Here is a 22,286-nt window from a genome sequence, read left to right on the forward strand (position 1 = left end):
ACAATGTCAACATTCAACAATCTATTTTGGAGTTTGGCAAAAGAATGTCATTAGTTAACTGTAATTTTTTTTTTTGGTTTGATAATTGGAGAAAGGAGCGTTTTTGAAAAGATTTAAGTTACTTTTTGATATAGATATCTACTTGATGTACTAATACGGTCCAGTTCAAAGAAAGTAACTGCCAGCAAATATTTTCGGTTTTGGATACTTTCAATTTAATTTTCAACACGGATTCGAAGACCTGCAGGGTTCGTGCACAACCCTAATTTGCACATAGCTTAATGGTAGAATTTAATGGTGGAATTTACGTTTCAAATCTGAAAAATTGAGATATGAATTATTCGTCATAGCAAATCAAATCGAACCAAACTTATTTACTCGGAAAACTTTTGAAGCGCAATAGATTTATCTAAGAGTTAATCCTGCAACTTGACCAATATTCAGCTACAAGCTTAGAAAAGTTCGTATCCATCTCCATCAATTTTGAAGGTTCATCATACTCCAACAATTTCCCTGCACCGAAACAAACTTATCTATTTTGATCATCTATGTAGCATGGAAACAGAAACGTTGAAACGAGCTAGTAAACCTCCAAAATGAAAAACGGCAAAATACATACTTTGCTCTGAATATAAGAGTTTTTCAGAGATTTAAAAGCATTTCCGAGAATGAAATGAAACATCGAAATCGTAAGATACGAAAAGTTTCCGTACAGTATAGCTGATCACAAAACTCTAATTTATTACTATATGAAAAGAAAACTTACCATAAGAAAGGACCATGACCATGCCACTATCTATCACAGTTGGAGCTCTATGAGCAACGGTTATAACCGTACATTTCGAGAATTCTTGTCTGATAACTTTTTGAATAATTGCATTTGTATCAGAATTAGAGGTCGCAATGTTTTCTCCAGTTTTGTGGGCCAAAAAAAAAAGTTTACTACAATATTTTATTAAAGGAAGTAATAATTACTGATTATTAAAAACTATAATGATGATTAAAATTAATAAAAAATGAATTTAATATTTGCATTTATTTACTTAAATTAATAACATATTTATTTATATTTTAAAACGTTTAAAACGATAGTTTTGTATGTGTTTTGTGGACAAATATAGTACTAGTATAAAATGTAATAAATAAAGAATATAATATTAATATATAAATTCAATTCTTTTTCTTTATAGATAGATATGTGTATATTTATGAGTTAATTATTATGTCCCCAGTAATTTTTCCATCTCAAAAACATTTTGGCTTTTAACATTATATATACTTTAATTAAAAAGCTCTACCTTCAATAAAGAAAATTATATTTTTAAATATATTATTATATATAGTTCAATATTCAAAGTCAGTGTACCGATTAACTTATCCAAATGGAGTATTTTTGGATAATTATTTACCTTTAATCTAATAAAGGATTTCCTTATACACCATGGTTCCTGACTTGGCAATTGATAACATGGCTAAACTGGTAAACATTTTGTGCCACAGCATTAGCTATTAAGTTAATTATTTTTATTTTCTTGTTGGACTTTGGAGAATCATCATTCTGCAACTGATCCAATGAAGCCGACGAACTCGGAGATGAAGAGGATTGTTCCGACGAGCTACGTTTATTAGTCACTCTAATCGGATCATGCTGATCAGTTGAGCCAATTAAAGGAGGAAAATTTAGCCTGGCTTTGGCACCTCGCATTTTAAAAGCTGCTCTATCATAAGCTAATGCTGCATCTTCTGGTGTCTCGTATGTACCCAGCCAAATTCGAGCTCCATGTCTCTTCGGATCTCTAATCTCCGCCGCGTATGTGCCCCAGGGCCTCCTCCTTACACCTTTATACTTCTTCCTGGTGGTGACTGCTTCTCCACCATTAGGCGGCGATGTTGCAGTTTCCGGCAAAGCGTCAGAAGTTGAATCACCAAGCGAAGTGTTTTTTAGGGTTTCGGAATCATCTTCAAGTAAAGTATGCAGTGAGGTAGTATTTACTAGGGCTTCAAACCCGTCTTCAGGTAAACTATGTGGTGAAGTATTTTTTAGGGTTTCAAAACCATCTTCAAGTAAAGTATGCAGTGAGGTAGTATTTATTAGGGCTTCAAAACCGTCTTCAGGTAAACTATGTGGTGAAGAATTTTTTAGGGTTTCAAAATCATCTTCAAGAAAGCTATGTGGTGAGGTATTTATTAGGGTTTCAAAATCATCTTCAAGAAAGCTATGTGGTGAGGTATTGGCTAAGGTTTCAAAATCATCTTTAAGAAGATAATCTTGGATTAAATCTAAAAGAGTAGACTCATCATTAGAAAAAGAACTACTAATTTCTCCCATTATATCCATGATCAGAATAAGAAGGAAAAATAAGAAGTTTTTTTTTTATAATTAAAAAAATAAAAAAAATAAGAAGTTGGTAATAGTACTGAGTTTTGAGTAAGTGACAGTGAAACTTGTATATATAGTGATAGTGAGTTTTCTGTTTCCATGAAAATTGATCTCAGATTTTCTAATTGAATTATTTGTGGGTCTAATCAATAAATAATTATTAAATTATTATAACTCTATTTTTATTATTTTTATTATTAAATACTATGGCAAATTCACTGATCTTTTGAATAATGATAATAGTGAATTTTAAATAAAAACATTATAAAAAAATAATTTTGAAAATTATAATTTATTAAAAAAAGAATAGATAATTATTTTGAGACTGAGAAGGGAAAAATATTACCTTTTGTAGGTTGATATTATGTTTATTAAATAACCAGTAGAGCTTATGTGCTGATTGTTTTGAAGGACTCTCTATGTTCTTTCCTTATGGATCGCATCCATGAAAGTAAAATCATTTATTCAATTTCATATGCTTCAATATGTCAATCTAAATTTATCTAAAAGCATGCTGCTAATTGCATGTCAATGAGTTGCACGTTAGAAATTCACAAGAAGCTTTTATGATGGAAATGCGTGCAGTCAGAATGGTATGAACCGTCCCTCTCTCTTACAGTACATACGAACAACAAGCAAACACAAGCAAGTGATTAATTCAGTTTCAATGAAGTTATTGTCGAAAAGTGTCATAAAATCGAATTACTTTCATATTAGTTTCACCAAAATTTCATTAAGGTCGAGTTTTGGGGGTATTTAATCCTTGACCGGATCTACAGCCTTATCTATCGGTAGAACCGGTTGACTACAAAAAGGATGTCGAGAGTGATCTGGACATGCGGCCCATTTCACCCAGTGGTCTGGTTGGTAAGTTCTGTCATTAGCAGGATTTTTAGCCTATTCCGAATAGGACTTGGTTTTTTGATATTTTGGTTTGTTAGAGCTAATGAGAATCTACTTTTATTGGATAGAAACATAGGGGAATATTAATTGCTTGTTGGCTAGAGTATTAGCATATAAACACAAAATACCTTTAGATTTAATATAAATAAACTTTTTATGGTTGTTCTGGTGTAATTTGTTGAACGAAAAAGCTTATCAGAAAAAGTTTAATATAAATAAACTTTTTATGGTTGTTCTGGTGTGATTTGTTGAACGAAAGAGTTTATCAGAAAAAGTCTTAATCAGGAATATCTTTCTAATTAAGTTTATTTTCATAGATATGAGTTTGTATCCAAATAGGAAAGAGGTCCCGTATATTCGGTCTTTTAGATATGATTCTTCATGTATTAGGTCTCTAGCGATACGCTGGCTGACGCGCTTTTACCGAGTCCTTTGGGAGTTGGTATTTTTGAAAATTCAGGCGAATCTCTCTTTATTCTTCAAGTTTAGCGAGTCTCGTGGACTCAAATGCCGATATAATCAGACTTTCGCTTTTTGAGTGAGTGCTAAAATTCTCCCGGAAAGACAAATTTCGTATGATTCAATTCTATTATAATTATGTTAAAATTCAGTTTCTATCATTACTGTAAGATGTAGTAAATAAAGAATATAATTTTCATAAATGCAATTCTTTTCCTTTACAGATAGATATGTGCATCTTTCAATTATGAGTTCATTATTCATCAAAAAGAAATTTTGGGTTAATTATTATGTCTCCGGTACTTTTTCCTTCTCAAAAGCATTATGCCTTTTAACATTATATATACTTTAATTAAAAAGCTCTATCTTTAATAAAAAAAATTATATGACCACATATAAATATTTTCTTTTTTATAAATGATAGGTGTATTAGCACACTCACAAAAAATGGATGGAAAAAGAGTCACAGAACTAGAAATTGTTACGACAAAATAAATCACGCAAGCGAAAAACATTTTCAGTACAGGGGAAGCTCGGATTACTAGCTCTATAAATATCCACCGGCTGTACTAGCATTGCTAGAGCGTAGCAAAGGGTTGCACCCAGTGACGAATGCATAATTTTTTTCCAGAAGGGTCTAAATTAATAAAGTGATATATTTTAAGGAAAAGCAATATAAAAGTATTAATCTTTTATTTTTCGAAATCGCCGCATAACAACTTTATGCATTCTCTATATAAGTAGCCAAACAATCATTTAGCGTTTTTGTGATATCATTAATTTAATCATTTAATGACTTTGTATCTTTTACATTTATTGTTCAAATATGATAGACTCTATTATCTAATTGTCGAAAAGAATTAAATCAAAATGACCTTAATTTGGTCGAACAAGTTAAATTGGTTGATTTAACTTAATCCTTACAAATAGTTATTTAATGCAGTAATCTAGTATTAAATCAAAATGAACCGGTCAATTTGATTCATTAAATGCTAGTCAGAACTAATGTTTTAAAAGTTGGATTAAAACAACTAGTTCAATCAAAATAAATTTTAAAATTAATAGAATTTTATTTTAATACTAGTAAAAATTAGAAAAAAAACTATTAAAATTACTTATATATATATATATATATATATATATATATATTATTTTTCTTAATAATATTTTGGCTGAATATGGAAAATTTATTAAAAATAGCATATGAATATATTAAATATTAATTATTATTTTTACTCAATTTGTGGCTTCAAAATACATCTAGATACCACTTTATATTAGTATGCTACAGCATATTCCGCATATAGTAAATTGTAAGGGTATAGTGAGTCTTATAGTTGTTATTAAGAGTATTATTGAAATTTATATTACTAATACAGTCGACCCTCTGATAATTAATATATATGGTGGATTAAAAATTTATTAATTGTTAGAATTATTAATTTATTGAATACTTTATAAGACGTAATATTAAAATTGATTCTCTAAAGTTTTATTAATTATTAGAATTATTAATTTATTGAGTGAGTTTACTGTATGTAGTATAAAAAAAGCCCATATTCCAAAGAGGTCCAGGGTCCCCCTTGGCTATAAGGTGTGTCCGTCACCATTCTTGGAAGAGAAACTCGGCTGCCTGTAGAACATGAGTAGGATCCGAGTGCTCATTTCTGAAGATTAGCCCATTCCTGGCAACCCAGAAAATACACGCCACCTTGCATATCTTGTTTTCACGAACTTTGATTGCAAAGCAAGTAGTTCCAAATTAAGTGATAAACAGCTCCATGAATCCCAATCGTCAAAAACATATGCTTCCCTCCAAGTAACATCAGCAAACGGGCAAGTAAGAAAAAGATGGTTTAGCGATTCAGGGGTATTACATCGAGAAATACCCCCAAACTAAGAAGCACGGAAACTTCAATGAAGTTGTGTATCCCGTTTCGGAAACCGAAAACTCTCAGAAACTCTCGGAAACTCATAAGAAAACATTTCGGGCCGTTTCTGTAAATAAATTATAAAATAAATCTAAAAAAGTTTCAACAATTTTTTTATGTCAATTATCCATAATTTTTATTGTTTACTTTATCTACAGTAAAACTTATGTTTTTTTTTTGGGTTAATTATGTTTGATTTATTTTATTAATTGGCATAAATATATAATTAAAATTTAGTATATGTAACATTATATAATTTCTAATATTATAAATATATCCTTATAGTTTTATTATTTACACGTTTCCCCCACGTTTCGTGTCCTTTATTTTTAAAAATTTGTTGTTTTTCCGTGTCCGTTTGTCGTTTCCTTTTCCAGTTTCCGTGCTACCTAGCCCCCAAATTTAATTAAAAAAATAAACAAAATAACTCAACCCAACTCTATCTAACCCAAACCATTTAATCAATCCAATCACCGTCACCCGACCAACCTGCCACCTGACCACCGCCGGAAATTTTTTCGGTCATCTTCTCCGAGATAACCGGAAAATTTTCCGGTCATTCTCAAGAACCGGATCTGTTCTTGGAACATATCCATGGTGGATCTGTTCCAAGAACATATTCACGGCATGGATCTGTTCTTGGAACATATCCATGGTGGATCTGTTCCAAGAACATATTCACGGCATGGATCTGTCCTTGGAACAGATCCGGCATGGGTGATTATTAACCTATAAAGATATTATTATCAGGAGGTTTGTTGTAAGGTATCCCTAAAGTCAGGGACCATGGGTGATTATTAACCTATAAAAATATTATTAACTAGATTTGTGGTCCATTGCTAGAGTGTTGTTTCTAACTTTGATATTGTATATAAATTAGAATTCATTTCAATCATAAAATATTGTGGTAAACGGTAGCTTAATGATTTAGGAAATCATATCTTACAAAAATTAGTGACAGATTATTCAATTAGTCAGCCGATCAGACTTTATAAAATGCAAAAAGATTTTGTATTTGCCTAACTTTTTACTACTATTTATTAAACCTCCTCATGATTCTCAATAACTATTTTAAATTTGGGATCAGATCTACATGTGTGTAAACCTGACGGCAGAAGCAGAGTCAATCAAATCCTGGGAGAGATATAAAGTGCAAATAATTAATTAAAGGGCCATCATAATTAATATAAAGTCCTGCCTGAGTTTATAAGTTAAAATAATTGATTGTTAATTATTAACTTATTATAATCCAGCTATTTTACTATTGTGGTCTGGCACTATTACTATCTTACTTATAGTTATAATAAGAAAACAGAGAAAGAACCTATAAATTAAATAATTTTAATTTGATTAACTAAAATTATTTCAATCCCTTCTCAAAAGAATTATATCAATCCGAACGCTACCCCCGAAAAATATTGGTTCGGGGATCTTCAAGATTTGTGCACAGCCCTAGTAAGAAAAGCATTCCAATCCGAACGCTACCCCTGAATAATATTGGTCCTTAAGAAATGATGCTCAGCTTTGTCCTCAGATCTTTGAGCCATATAGAACATATGTCAAAGTCTATCTAGAAGAATTTGGCCGCTTAATCGTAAACCCTAAACCCTAAATGAAACAAACCCCAACTCCTATTCTTGTTCTTCCTGGGATACGCTGAGCTTTTGGATGATGTCTCATCTGAAGAAGTCTAAACAAATGTCTTTAGAGCTGTGAGATTATAAGTTTGAATCTCAGTCGAGGAATAACAGAAAAAACATTCTTCTTATCTTCAGCTCGATCCTGAAGTCTAAACCCTAAACCTAGTAAGAGATGATGCATAACGTGATCCTACTACAGCAAGGATGACTACAATCAAAACTTGCCATCTGAACAAGGCCATAATTCCTATGCTAGCTATAAGCTCTAAAGAGGAGCAACTGTAAATGCATAACCTACTGAATTGAAAAAACTTCCAACTTAGGTTGGTTTGTATATTTCTTTTTATTCGACTACTTTTCCAGAATTCAATCGACTAATGATAGGAACTTAACTTGGTGAAACTGTCATACTTGTTGCCATAGCGTATGTTATCACAAACAGTTCCAATCTGAACCCAAGAAGTATGCAATCGATCCAAATACATTAACCTGATAACCAGAACAAAAGAAGAGTATCGATTAGATTAGCGATAATTACATTTTACATAAGCATAGAGACAAGTATTATGCTTATTATTTTAACTTTCCCGAAAGCTTGGGGTATTTCTCCAAGAGTAGCATATAAGCGAGATGATTTTCCAGCCCCAGCTGCACCGCAGATTGACATCCGGATTCACTTCTTTCAGAGTTGGCATCAGTAGCTGAGGATCCGAGCTAAATTTACCTCCTTGAATCTTAACACTGTCATCTGATTCATGATCAGATGGAACTGAGCGTGTGTTTTCATTCTTGAGTTCATCATCGAGTATGAATGGACAGGCTCGGCCATGATCCTTAATGATGCAAGTAATACGACAATGGTGCTGGCATTTAATAGTGCACTCATAAAGAGAGCACTTTCAAAGGAGATGACAGAAGAAATGATTGTTGTATATATCGAGTACAAGAGAATAACATAGGCCTTGTTAAACTGTGATTCATCCAACCAATAAAATTTCACTTTCTCGGGCGGGATTCAATCAAAGTCTTGAACTTTTCTTTATGATTTTCATGCTGTTCAGAATTTCAGAAATAGCCTTCATCGTTCCTCTTGAACACTCCTGAATTCTGACTGACACTTATGTAGTATTTTTGCAGATGGGATATTGAGAAATTCACATATAAGGAGGGGCACTAATCCAATAAGTGCACCAGAAGCACCAACTCTGAAGAGGGCGACCATGGATGACATAGTTGCAATAAAAAATAACGGTATTTTCAATGAAATCTCGAATTGAAAATACATATATCATAAACCAAACATACCATCAAAATCAGAACTAAATAATAACAGAAATATACTCAGAAGATTGTAGTTTAACAGAGAAGATACTATTGTACTTGTATCGAAATTTGAGTTAAATACAGCGCCGCGCCAGAATAACGTTCAAAAATCAACTACAGAATTAGCTTTCTCCAGTTAAATTCTATAACAGGAAATATTCGGAATTTACATATTACTCATTTGTTGTTGGAGTTGAGTAGTTGTTGTTTTTTCAATACTTGAAGGTTGTTACTTATGCAAGTTGAGTACTCAATTCAATAAACATCACAATAATCAAGAGTTAATTTTCTTTTGCTTCAGGCATGCTAATTTAACAAAAATAGTTTCTAAACGCATTAACTTATTTCAAAATAATCAACTTATCCCTCTAAATTCTGATGCATCAAAAGAATGATCAACATTGATGACCAGAACATAATTTCGACATTACCAAAATTCTAAATTCGTCTATGTTCTTTCATCAGTTCCTGCTGCAACTAAATCTTAAAAAGCTATTGCACCAAACTATCAAATACCATAGCAAAACCATTTATTCTATTGCATACAGGACTAACCAAGCAACGATTAACGATCATTAAACGCATTTTATAAAATTCTAAACCAAAATTTACAAAATTTAACATAGCAGCAAAGATAACAAACCTGCTAATCTTTTGAAAACAAACTAAAGTACTGAACCACTAAGCAACATTTATGAATATATACCCGCCAGCGATTTCGACAAATTCAAGCACCGACACCAGCATTTCCCTTCAGCGCCTTCTTCAACTCCTCGTTAACATCCCCTTCTGTCGGCTTCTTCTCATTGCCTCTCCGGTCAACTCTATTGCCACTAGCATTTTTCATTCCATTTCTCTCAACATCTTTGTACCTACCAGAACTGAAATCTGCAGCTGATAAACTCAATCTGCCCGAGGCAATTTCCTGCCTCAGGTCATCCACAGATCTCTTCAATAACCCATTCTCAGCCTGCAAAATCTCCATTTGTCGCTTAACAGTCAAACACGCCTCCGTCATATCAACACTTCCCCACTTCGATTCATTCGAAGCCGTTGTTGTTATCGCTTTCGACTTCGAATCATCACAACTATCCACATGCTCAATCCCAATCTTATTCATCACCAAAAACGGAATGCTTCTAAAATTAATCCGACCCATCGAATCCCCACCGCCAGCCCTGACCTCAGCAGGAACCCTAACTCCCCACCTAACATTCATCACCGCGCGACTCCTAATCGGAAGCTTGGTACTTGCAGTCACTTCCACACCCGAAAAAGCCCCGACAATCGCCTTAGCAGTAGGCTGAGGCAAAATCCGTGCCTTCTTTTCCGAAAATCCATTCGCAAAAATCGGAGAATCAACAACTTCAATTGAAGCATCATCATTCAAATTCTCCAAAGGCCCAATAAAATTCCCATTTTTCTCAAACACATTAGAGGACTGGGACTTCTTAATAGAAAAATCCCCAAATCTAGGCTTGAAATGCAGCATAAAACTAGGGTTTCCTCTACTAAGCAAATTAAATTCAGCGCTCATAAGCAATGAGCTTGAAATTGGCGAACCAAAAGCACCCATACCCGACTTAACAATCAGAGAAAACGGGTTAAAAGAATCATTAGGACGATAAGCTACCTTAATCGACGGTCCAGATTCAAAGAACGTGGCGAGATTGAGACTGAGTTCTTTGGATTCACCAGCTACAACACCTGATTGAAATGGTAACCCTAATATACTTAACGGAACTTTAGCTCTAAATAACGGCTTTTGCTCTTCGCGAAACTTCAACGAAGCTTTCATTTTTTTCAATTGAAATGAAACCCTAATCAAGAAATTTAATTACAAGAAATCCCTTGGCTGAAACTGGAATTTAACGAAACCCAATTCACGAAATTGAATTTCTTAAAAAACCCTAATCAAGAAATTAATTTCTTTGTAAGAAATGAGTGGTGGGTAGTGGAGTGAAAGATTAGAACCAATTTATAATTATTATTTTTGTCTTGAAAGATTTGAAATTTCTAAGTGGGTTTTTGAAAATTTGAAAATGGATTGAGATTGAGATCGAAATGAAGAAAATTAATTAATTTTTTTGATTTAGTAGCAGAGATTCCGCCAGTTTTTGGCTGGATTTAGGGCTCCTGGCGCGGGGGATGACAGTTATTTGGGGATGTTGTTTATTTTGGGTATGATAAGGTTATGATTATGCCCTTGTTTCTTTACTAATATTACCAAGTGAGTTTATGTTAATTTAGGTAATTATTGAAAGATTAAGGGTTGAAATTGGAAATTTGGATAAGTTAGGTGGCTGATTCACCCGTTTAAAATTTGAAAAAGGGAGTGTTACTGTTTATTTTCTACAAACAAATCATTGAATCATTAATTAATAAATAATAATTAAGAGTAATGTTATATAACCCTCCTTTTTAATCCACCTTTTTTAACCCATCTGACGTGGCAACAAACTAATGAATGCATTCAAAATTGTTTTTTTGAGATATACACTTTTGTAGGAGAATTGGACGAATTAAATGCTGCCACGTAAGGAGAGACAACGAAGGAGGCACAAAATGATGGATTAAATAGCATTTTCCAATAATTAATTTGTAGTAATTGATTTTTGGATTTAATGTTACTGTTGGGAGATTATTTTTGAAATATTGAGATTCAAATTTTGAAAGTGGGTTCGTCTCTTCTATGTTTGTACAGAGATGTGATTCCAGCTGGGGCATAAAATGCACACATATTCCAACTTTAGGCTCCATCAGGATTCTGGAAATGAAAAAATTGGATTAATTTGTAATCTTCCATGTGATTTAATAATATAATATCATATCATATTAGTAAATCATCATATTCATGCAATTCCAAATGTTTTAGAAATTGACCATTTGAACATTAAATTGTTGGTTCCATACTTCCATTTGTGAATTTAACAAAAGGAAATTTATCAGTAACAAAATTTTGTAGAAATTATTTAAACAAGATGTACTACAAAAATGTAATTTATTTCAGAATGAATACATTACACTCTAATTAGACATGAAGATGTTGTGATGTGTATGTTATATTTTCAGGTGAATGCTGGTCTAATAATCCTCTAAGAAAAAGGAGTATAAATGAGTTAGGTTGCTAATAAATTATTGGCTAATCTTCTGAAAAAACCTCCACCTTTTGGCCCCAATTCGTTTGCACGCTCATGTTGTAAAATCGTCAATTTTATCCAAATTATGACCTTTCGATTTCAATTGCATTCTTAATTATTAAAATTCACACCTTTTGATTTCAATTACACCCTCAAGCATCAAATTGATCCTTTTTGTAATACTTTAAATTTTAACAAATATTTTAAATAGTCCTTAATGTTATAATTAAAAGAAAAAAACCATCTTCCCTAAAATTTTAAAAAATAATAATATTTTCTTATTTAATATAAATTAATTAAATATATTATTAAATAATTTAAAAAAACAAATTATTTTTTAAATATAAGCAGACCTATTTTCACCATCTTCCTAAATGTGTATTATTGCTATTATTTTTAGGTCAATTTTCTGACAATAAAAAAATAAAAAAAATCAATTATTTTTTGGCCATTCGCCACCACAAATCACACTTTCACTCTCCTCTGCAATCCTAGCCATTAGAGAAATCCAATCAGACCCAAAACCATGAGCAATAGCCGTGGCGGCGATGGAGATAGAAGCGGTCGTGGTAGTTGCTTTATTTAGATGAAATTATTATTTTTAGGGTTTTAACGAAATTGCTTTGAAAAATGTGAATTTTTTTCTTTATTTTGTTTGTATAAATGTTTGGTTGAATGGGTTTTGATATGTTTAGAGTGGTGGGTTGGTATATATGTTTGTATGAAAATAAACTTATAAAGCTAAAATTTTATTAATTGATTTTGTAGTGAATCAATTTTCTAGCACAAATATTTGGGTTGATGATGAACAGACCCACCTGGGTTTGTTCATCATCTTCAGGATGAGACTCCGATGAACCCAGTTGACTGGGTTCATCTTTTTTTTTTTTATTCTCAAAAAAAAAAGTCTCTAACTGGATTTGTTGCGATTTAGTTAGATTTTAGTTAATTTAGAACAATATTTAGTTGGGTTTTAATTATAATTGGTTAGGTTTTATTAATTGAAAATTTATTAAATTAGTATAATTTTTGAAAAGAGAAATCCTTTTTGTTTTAAATATAACATCAAGTCCTATTTAGTATGCATGCTAAAATATAAAATATTGATTTGAGCTTTTTTCAAATGAAAAGAGATCAATTTAATGCTTACAGGTGCAATTGAAGTCGAAAGGTCATAATTTGGGTAAAATTGACAATTTTGCAACGTGAGGGTGCAAACAAATTGGGGCTAAAAGGTGGGAGATTTTTCAAAGAAGTAGCCTAAATTATTTTAGATAGAAACTAAATCCTATCTTCTAAAACTGAAGTTGAAAAGTTGTACATCATATCCTTGTGAGACATGGGATGTACTAAGATTAAAAATTTTGTTTTTTAAGCGCGCGGTCAGATACCAAAATTACATATACAATTCTTTTGCAGATAATATGCTATTGTCTTTCTAAGTTTAGGGCCTTTAATGTGTGCAATTGTGTATATTTTTTAACTCTTATATCTCATCAGAGACACATTTCATCAATATGCTTACAAAACAGGCTCCATTTATCTTATTCATTTGTCATGGATTCTTTTCTCCTCGGGCAACTCGCTCTAGCAGAAACAAAAAAAAACTTCAATAGCTTCACACAAATCGAGAATTATTGCCATAATAGTTGTGCATTCAATTCCCCACAGTATTACCTTTCTCAAAATCTGCTCCACTGAAGAAAAAAAAAGTTAACAATTATAGCCGTCTTCAGAAATATATTTATTTCGAGAACCAAATTATATCTTTAACCACCGTGGATTAAGGGGAATTTTTTCTTTTGTGTTGCCTTCGCGTGTCCTTTTTCTTTCTCATTTCTCGAAGAAAGAAAAAAATACATTCTTTTATAATTTCCATAACTCTGTCATCCAACTATAAAATTGATTAGTGTTGTAGTGTACCTCACACAACTCTGCGTACTGAGGTTGGTTTTCTTTAACTATATCACTATCTTCACGTATTGTTTCCATTTTCAATTTTTTTAAGTTTTCAGGTTTCCACACCAACGCACAGAAGCTCATTTAAGGTAACAAAATTTCTAATAGTCAATCAAAACATATTTGAATGCATTTGCGTTTGTAACAAAATCTGTTGGATGCTTATTTACAAAAACTAATCATCTACGATTAATACGCACATTTAATGTGGCTATTTGCTTGCGTTTATTATTTATATTATATAAAAATGCTCTTGAGGCTCATGAATTTGAATGAGTTTCTTTCACGCACAATATAATAATTTACAACTTTCTTATATTATTTTAATTCTAGGTGCATCTCATTCAATTGTTCGAATTCAATATGATGGAAAAGTTTTGTTGAATACAAACTCGACTCGGGAAGATTATGCGTCGTGTGAATTCAAGAGAGAACTCGAGAATTTAATATTATTCAAGCTTAAACTCGAAGTCAAATTTAGAATGACTCGGACTTGGCTCATTTTATATCCCTAAGGAATAAGTAATTCAAGCAATTGAGAAATAGTTTTATGCTAATTTATTTATGGAAAAAACAGTTCTACTATACTGTTGAACTTGAAGTTTATCGGGAAAAAATATATACTGGAAGTCATTTTTGCCATGAAACTCAGCAGCTTTGGTGGCAACAACATTGAAATAATTGAATTTATCTGATTATCTTAAAATTATGGACTCTGGCCCAAAATATTATATGGATAATTCTCTATCTAATAAGCCTACGACCAACAGAACTGAACATAATCAGTTATAAGGGCCCAAACATTTGCTTGCTCCTCTTTGGACTCATGAGTTCAGGGTATATGTCAAATTTCTAGTTACCATTGGAGTAATGGGCCGAGTATCCATCCGATCCGTCAACTTAAATCGGATTTAAACATTTATTTTTACTATTAAATTATTTCGAATTTTGAATAACTAGATCTATCTTTTATGAATGGACTCAAAATTTTTGAAGTTGATTTGTATTTTAATCGTCACAAGTTATAGGTTTATTTTCTATTTTTAGAAGTTGGTTCATCAAATGAATAGTTAATGTATTCTTTTTATAATCCGGGGAGGCACTTATGGAAGAATTTGAACTCACAAACAGACAGTTTGATGCACATTGCTCATACTACTTGAGCTTAGTTTGTTGGTGTTAATATAGTCTTAATTGAATTAGTTTTAGTAAACTTTAACTAAACTGGTTCTGACGTTAATAGAAAAATAACTAATAATTTTAATTACTTAAATAGTAAAAGAATGCACTCGATAAATTGTGAATCGCTATTTAATCAAGTGCATTTGAATTGGTGAATTCATTGATTATTTATCAAAAATATCATAGATAATTAGTAAAATTTTAATCATTTTTCCGGCTATAATATTTGCCCTTTCTTGCTATTTCATATAAATTAAAACAAAATTCTTGATTTATGTACATATATTATTAAATTATTCATATTAATTAGTACTTTCTCCGTCCTATTATATTTATCATTTTTATTATTATTTTCCTAAAAAATATCATTCTATAAATAAGTTAATAAAATATAATTTATTTTCTTACTCTTATAATTAATGAGTTTAATATATTGATTAATGAATAAAATCAATAAAATTGGTGACTGTGTTATATTTCTAAAACAAAATAATAAAGGATATAAAAATGTAAATATGATGATTTAATGTATTTTTAGTATATGTATAAAAACAAAAATAAATGATAAATGAATTGAGGCAGGTGGAGTATTATTTTTATGCTTAACTACTTTTTATAGTCCTGCTAAATTATTTATTGATAGATTTTAAGAATAGTAAAAATGATCCCTCAATATTTTAAAGTGACAAGTATGTATGGACCAAAAAAATTAACACATGTTTCCCTTTTAATTTCAAGACAGAGGTGGGTTGTTAAAGTGTTCTCCTAATTTAATAGAAGTGTTGTTCAAACCATATTTATATATACGGCCGTTTAAAATTTGTGTTTAGAGTTTGCCTCCTGCAAGGGACTTACACAGTTTGAGTTGGTATTAATTTAGACGGAAAAATTTAAAATGTATTTTTTCATAATTGAGGCCCATTAAAAAAATCTAAAAAGAATTGTACAAAAAAAGTTTTGAAGCAATAAATATCATGAACCGAATAGAATAGTAAGCCTAAGAAATTATAAGAACGAAAAGGGGTAATTAACATAATGTAATCATTAAAGTAATCGGTGATTAAACGTAAGACTAATAGATCCAAAATTATCCCTATCACATGTGAGTACTACTAACACATAAAAATATCCAAATTTCCAATCCAAATGCACATCTCTTTAATGTAAAGGTGCAATAATTTTATGAACATGTCGTGAACGGCATTAATGATTCCAACTTGGCTTTTTCAAAATTCAGTGTCCTAACTCATTTCAGAACACAATATAAAGACATTGCCATAATTTTGCAAAAACATGAATTATGGAATGCATCATTTAATGTTAAAATCAATACAATTCACAAATAAAGATATCCATATCAAGCATGGCGTAAAACCCATTACAATTTACACCAAAATAGTAGTAGTAGTACCAACACTTATTACTTTCCACCATTACTTTTTCACCTGGGTAGTTTTTAACTATCTCTAAATTAAATACATTTTTTAATCATACAATTATAAAAAAAATCACAAAAAACTTCTTATTTCAACAATAAATGGTTGATTTTTATAGCGATGGTGGCTGGTTTTTGGATACCGTAGACACTTAGGTAGATGTTTAGTTTTGCAAGCGGAGCTTTGGGATGCTCTCGATGGTCTCGAAGTTGCTTGGAACAAAGGTTACAAGAATGTGATTCTCGAGATGGATAGTAAAATTGCGGTTGAGGCTCTCCTTAAAAATGAATTTGGGATCAATACAAATGCTAGCCTTTATAATGCTATCAGTAATGTCTTGAAGAGGAATTGGAATGTTTGTGTTCGGCATACTTATAGAGAAGGTAATCATTGTGCGGACTGGATGGCTAATTACGGCTTTTCCACCCTCTCAATTTGACTATTTATGAATATATGCAAGATGAAATTTGTTGTCTCCTTATGGATGATATTATAGGTGTCTCTTTTCCTAAAATGTGTAGAGATTTTTAGTTTTTGGCCTTGGCCTCTCCTTGTTAGTAAAAAAATAGTTAATTTTTGAGAGAATTACTAGATCCTAAATTTTATATAATCAGCACTTTTGTCCTTTCTATTTGAAAATCAAACAATATGGTCATCATTTTTATTTTCTTCAACATTTTAGTCTTTTCGTCTATTTTTGTGCTAGTCAATTGTTGAAATAATTAAATTTTAATTTAATTCTTAAACTTATATTTTCAATATTTTAAATAAAAATCATACTAGTATGAAATTTAGTGATTTATTTAAAAGTTTAATATATCATGATCTTTTACAAAAGATAATAAGAAAAACTATATCCAACAACTGAAGAAAAAAAAAAGGACCATCAATTGCTGGTACGAAAAAGACTTGTTTGATTTGCACACATTTCACAGATCACACAAACAACGACATAATATATTCAACTCATGTCTTCGCTTTAAGGGTTATGATGGGCTAAAGCTAATTCATATCAACAATATTTTGTTTTGGCAAATGGAATCCAAGAGCACCTGCATCAACACATACACAAATGCAGCTATGTTAGTGGGTTATTATTAAACAACGACAACACTGACTTTCATGCAATTATAAGATCATTAATTAAGAAAATTTTAAATTTTTCTTAAAAATAAGTTTTTTTGTTAAAATTTCATTGAGGAACAAAGGAGACTAAATCTAAAATGGACCCATTCATGATGACTTGAATTATCAAGTGCTTTTATGCTTTAGTATTCCATCCTTAATTGAAGGTTAGGTCCATTATAAAGTGTATGTATTACACTTTCAGTCCCAATAGAGTTGTCCACTTTGAAAAAAAAAATTGTCCCAAAACTCTTGTCCATTTTCAAAAAGTAACTAATTTTTACATTCAGATTTTCTATATTACCCCTATTTAAAATCCACTAATGAGTAAATTGCAAGTGGATCCTATATTAAATAGGGGTACAACAGGAAAAGTAAGGAAAATTTTACAAAACCCATAAACAATAATTGTTTTTTTTAAACTGTATGATAAAGGTAAAGTGGACAACTCTATTGGGACGGAGGGAGTATTAGTTTGGGTGATGTACATATAAAATTATCATTTTTATATGAAATTTTAAAAATAACACGACCTTTAAAACGTGTCAATTCAGGTCATCATCTTTCGTTTCTTTTCAAAAACAACATCGACATATTTTTAGTGGCATTTTTGCTGACGTGGCATGACACGTGGCACTCCCATGAAGTGTCTAAGTCGGCAAAAATTTATCAAAAGAGATGCTCCTGTTGTTTTGAAAAGAAATGGAAGGTGATGCCCTAAATTAACACGTTTTAAAAGTCGTGTTATTTTTGAAATTTCGTGTAAAGATGATGATTTTGTATGTAGTTAATCCTGATAGTTTTTATTTTATTTACTCCTTAGCAGATTTATATTTAAATAATTTAATATATTTGTAGTTTTTTTATAGTCGGAATTATATAAAACACAGTTTTTTTACATTGGACATTGTCCATGGGCTTAGAGACCCGTTTGACCCGTCCAGACTCATCCGCCTTGGACTAGGCGTGGACAATGCTCCTTGTCTTAAGTTCGGCTTGCGTTAAAAAAGAGTGTTATTTTATGAGCGGACTTGAACTTTAATATTATTATAAAATTAATGTAGGTAATGGCCCTAATCTATACAAATAATATATTTTTATGCACAAAATTAGATAGTAAATTTAAAGTCCGAAGTGATTCAAACTTTGGACTTGCATTTGAAAATGTTAAGCATGCTTAAACCCTACTCATGAACAAGTCTATTTTATTTCAATCAAAACGACGAAATTTCAAGCAACAAACAAAACTATGTATTCACAAAATAAAGTACTCCCTCCGTTCCAAATTGATAGGCACTATTTTGAATTTTTTTGTCCCAAAGTATAGGCAGTAATTGCTTAAATGTTTAAATGACATACATACCCTTATTAATTATAATATATTACTGCATTAAATAAGAGCAAATGTGGTTTGTTTTTATAGAATTACTCATTTTACATAGATTTAGTAAATTTCTTAATACTTGTATTTGTCCTAAACTGTCTATCAATTTGGAACTGAGGGAGTATTAAATAACTATTTAAATGCAAAAAAGCATTAAGAACAAAAAAAAAGTTAACAGTACAGTAGTTTTAAGATGGATTTAGCCTTAACTGAAGAAACAATACATGTATCATATTAATTATTACGTTAATTCTAATTAAAATATTATTAATTAATTAATATTTATTGATTAAATATGATAATGTAACGTGCCATATATTTAATAAATGGTTCATAATTTTATATTACAAATTAAGTAGATACAAAAATTTATCGTACCATACATGTATGCAATGTAAACAAATTTTCCCTACTCTTGGCGGTGGTAATGAATTCCTTGTACTTTATCATAAATTCACATACAATAATAACTTCTACATCTACCACTACCTCTACCGTTTTCTTAAATAGCAAACAAATTTCAGAAACTTTAATAGACTATATAGAGAATTTGTTAATAAATGACATTGATTTTTCAAAGCATAACCTTTTCATTTTCTCATTAATTGTTTTATTGGCATTTAAAAGAAGGCTTAATCATCAAAAAATGCCAAATCTATACGTTTTGTGTCAATTATAGCCAAACCTTTAAAAATCACCAGATTTAGCCAAACCTTATATGTTCTGTTTCTTTTTTAGCCATTTTTGAATCGAACCGGTTTTTTTGACACCGTGTCGTCCACGTCACCGCCAACTAAGCAATTGGCTGGCATGTCAGCTGAAATATTTAAATAAGGTTTGGCTATAACTGACACAAAATGCATAGGTTTGGTATTTTTTGATGAATAAAACTAATTTTAAAATTAAATAATTAAATAATTAATTATATTATAATAAAATTCATATATATTTAAAAAATCATATTTTTATTTAACGCTAATTAAAATTAATTTATTTTTACTAAATTTAAATAATTATAATATTTTTTTTACATATTTGAGGGATATATAATTAATTTAAATTCTAATAAAAACAAAAAATGTCATATTCATTTTAAAATTTATTTTTTTAAATTCCAGTCGTCGATTCTTTGACACCGCCGCCGTTTGAGACCCAATTATTCGTCTTCCAACGAACAATCTGAGAGTAATATACACAACAAACATACGACAGTGTTCATAAGTCAACTATACACATATAAATATAAAATAATTACTGAATAGACTGTTTATTTAAAGGACGAGTTTAATTATTTTTTCATTTTTTTTCTTTATAAAGTGAAGCTCATTGTGGTGTAATCAATATATATCATGATGTTTATAAGCATAAACGCATATGTCATTTTACTCGGCATAGCCAAAAAATTACCTTAATTTATACATAACTATTTTATTTATTACCTAAATCCAGTCATAACAAGATCTCAACAACATTAAAAATACTAAATCAAGTTCAAAATCATCATAAACATTAAATCCTTTTACCAAGTTTAATTCAATATTAATTCCTAAATAATACGTTAATTTATTTTTTTAATTACATATTCATTAAAATTTATTATAATATAAATTTATTAGATTTAATTAAGTTTAATAAAAAATTAAAATTAATTTTAATTAGTATTAAATAGGAAATATTAATTATTTTTAAATATATATAAATTTCATAAATGATATAATTAATTTACTAATTATTAAATTTAAAAATTGCTTGAATTTAAAATTAGGTTTATTCACCCAAAAAATACCAAACCTATATTTTTTGTGTCAGTTATAGCCAAACCTTATTTAAATATTTCAGCTGCCATGTCAGCCAATTGCTTAGTTGGCGGTGACGTGGACGACACGGTGTCAAAAAAACCGGTTCGATTCAAAAATGGCTAAAAAAGAAACATAACATATAAGGTTTGGCTAAATCTGGTGATTTTTAAAGGTTTGGCTATAATTGACACAAAACGTATAGGTTTGGCATTTTTTGGTGATTAAACCTTAAAAGAATATAGAATTCCATACATTTGAACATTTATGTGTACCGCTAGACTTTTTTTTTTGATAATTTAAAGAGGGGGAGCGCTTGTGGGAGAAAACGAACCCACGACCTAACAGTTTGCTGCTCAGCGCTTATACCATTTGAGGTAAAACTCATTGGTGTGTAACCCTAGACTTGGACATTGATATCGTCATTGTTTTTATTACTCCCTCCGTCTCATAAAAATATGTCAATTTTAATTTACACCGGAAGTAAAAAATAAGAGTTAAATTAGTTATTTTTAATAAATTATATATATATATATATAAATATTTAAATATTTTTAATTATACACCTTAAAAACATCAATTGTTTGGTGAGATTATAACTAAATTATGAAAATCTAAATTTTTAATATTTATGTTGGATGAAGTGATAATTAATATGTTTAGGGGAATATGATATAAGTGGTTGTAATTAATGAAGAATAAAATGGGCATTTCAACTTAACTAATCAAACTAAAATGAAACTCTGATCTATATTTCGAGACTCGAAATACAAACTGGCCTATTTTTATAAGACGGGGGGAGTTATTTGGATGTGCATGTATAATATTTTATTCATATAAAATATAGACAAGTGATTTTATACATTCATAATTATGATAAAACTAATAGAGACATCCTCACAAATAATTTTGACAAATTGTTTTGTTAAATTTGTAAATTATGACAATTATACTCATTGCATAACGTTTTACTTTAGATTTTTTATATTACCTTAAATGCATCACATCTTTGAAAAAAACGTTGTTAAATGCACTAATTGAAAAAAAAATTAATACAAAAAATATTTTATAAATAAACATTACTCCCTCCGTCCTGTTAGCGAGGGACAAATGACCTTTACATATAAATTTAAAAATATTAATTATTATAATTTTTCCTTATTTTATCTTGATAGTTTTATAATTTGTATATAGACTAATAGTCATTAATTATAGAAAGAGAAAAGATGGTAAAAAAATTTCATATAAATTGACATAAAAAAATACAATAGGGCCTTTTTAAATGGGACAAATAAAAATGGAATATGTCCCTTAAAAAAGGGATGGAGGGAGTATCAATTAGAGCGGATATCTAAAAAATAATTCTTAATTAGAATGAGACGGAAGGACTATTATAACTCTTAATTTTTATAATATATTAAGGAAAACAAATAAAAATGAGACACATTTTTATAGGCCTAATTACTTAAAAACACCCCACGTTGAACTTTTTTTTTTCGTTCATACCCTGACCTAGGAAAATTTTCATTTGTACCCTATTTCGGGTTTTTCGTTTTCACCTCTACCCCAACTAATTAGGGTACAATTGATAATTTAAATAATTTAAGGATAAAACATTAATAACAACT

General features: G+C 30.2%; 2 protein-coding genes across 2 annotated transcripts; both read right to left on the bottom strand.

Moving 5' to 3' along the window:
- Nucleotides 1-1,432: 1,432 nt before the first annotated feature.
- Nucleotides 1,433-2,338, bottom strand: LOC126682655 (ethylene-responsive transcription factor 13-like). The gene has a single exon (XM_056105749.1). The coding sequence runs from the start codon at nt 2,336-2,338 to the stop codon at nt 1,433-1,435; it is 906 nt and encodes a 301-aa protein (XP_055961724.1).
- Nucleotides 2,339-9,201: 6,863 nt separating this feature from the next.
- Nucleotides 9,202-10,816, bottom strand: LOC126682654 (uncharacterized). The gene has a single exon (XM_050378394.2). The coding sequence runs from the start codon at nt 10,432-10,434 to the stop codon at nt 9,364-9,366; it is 1,071 nt and encodes a 356-aa protein (XP_050234351.1). The 5' UTR covers nt 10,435-10,816; the 3' UTR covers nt 9,202-9,363.
- Nucleotides 10,817-22,286: the final 11,470 nt, after the last annotated feature.

Source organism: Mercurialis annua, linkage group LG5 (assembly GCF_937616625.2).
Source record: "Mercurialis annua linkage group LG5, ddMerAnnu1.2, whole genome shotgun sequence".
In the NCBI taxonomy this organism is placed as follows: domain Eukaryota; kingdom Viridiplantae; phylum Streptophyta; class Magnoliopsida; order Malpighiales; family Euphorbiaceae; genus Mercurialis; species Mercurialis annua.

Bases quoted from the DNA above. Each gene is read 5' to 3' on its own strand.
- LOC126682655 (XM_056105749.1), bottom strand. From the start codon at position 2,338: ATGGATATAATGGGAGAAATTAGTAGTTCTTTTTCTAATGATGAGTCT.
- LOC126682654 (XM_050378394.2), bottom strand. From the start codon at position 10,434: ATGAAAGCTTCGTTGAAGTTTCGCGAAGAGCAAAAGCCGTTATTTAGA.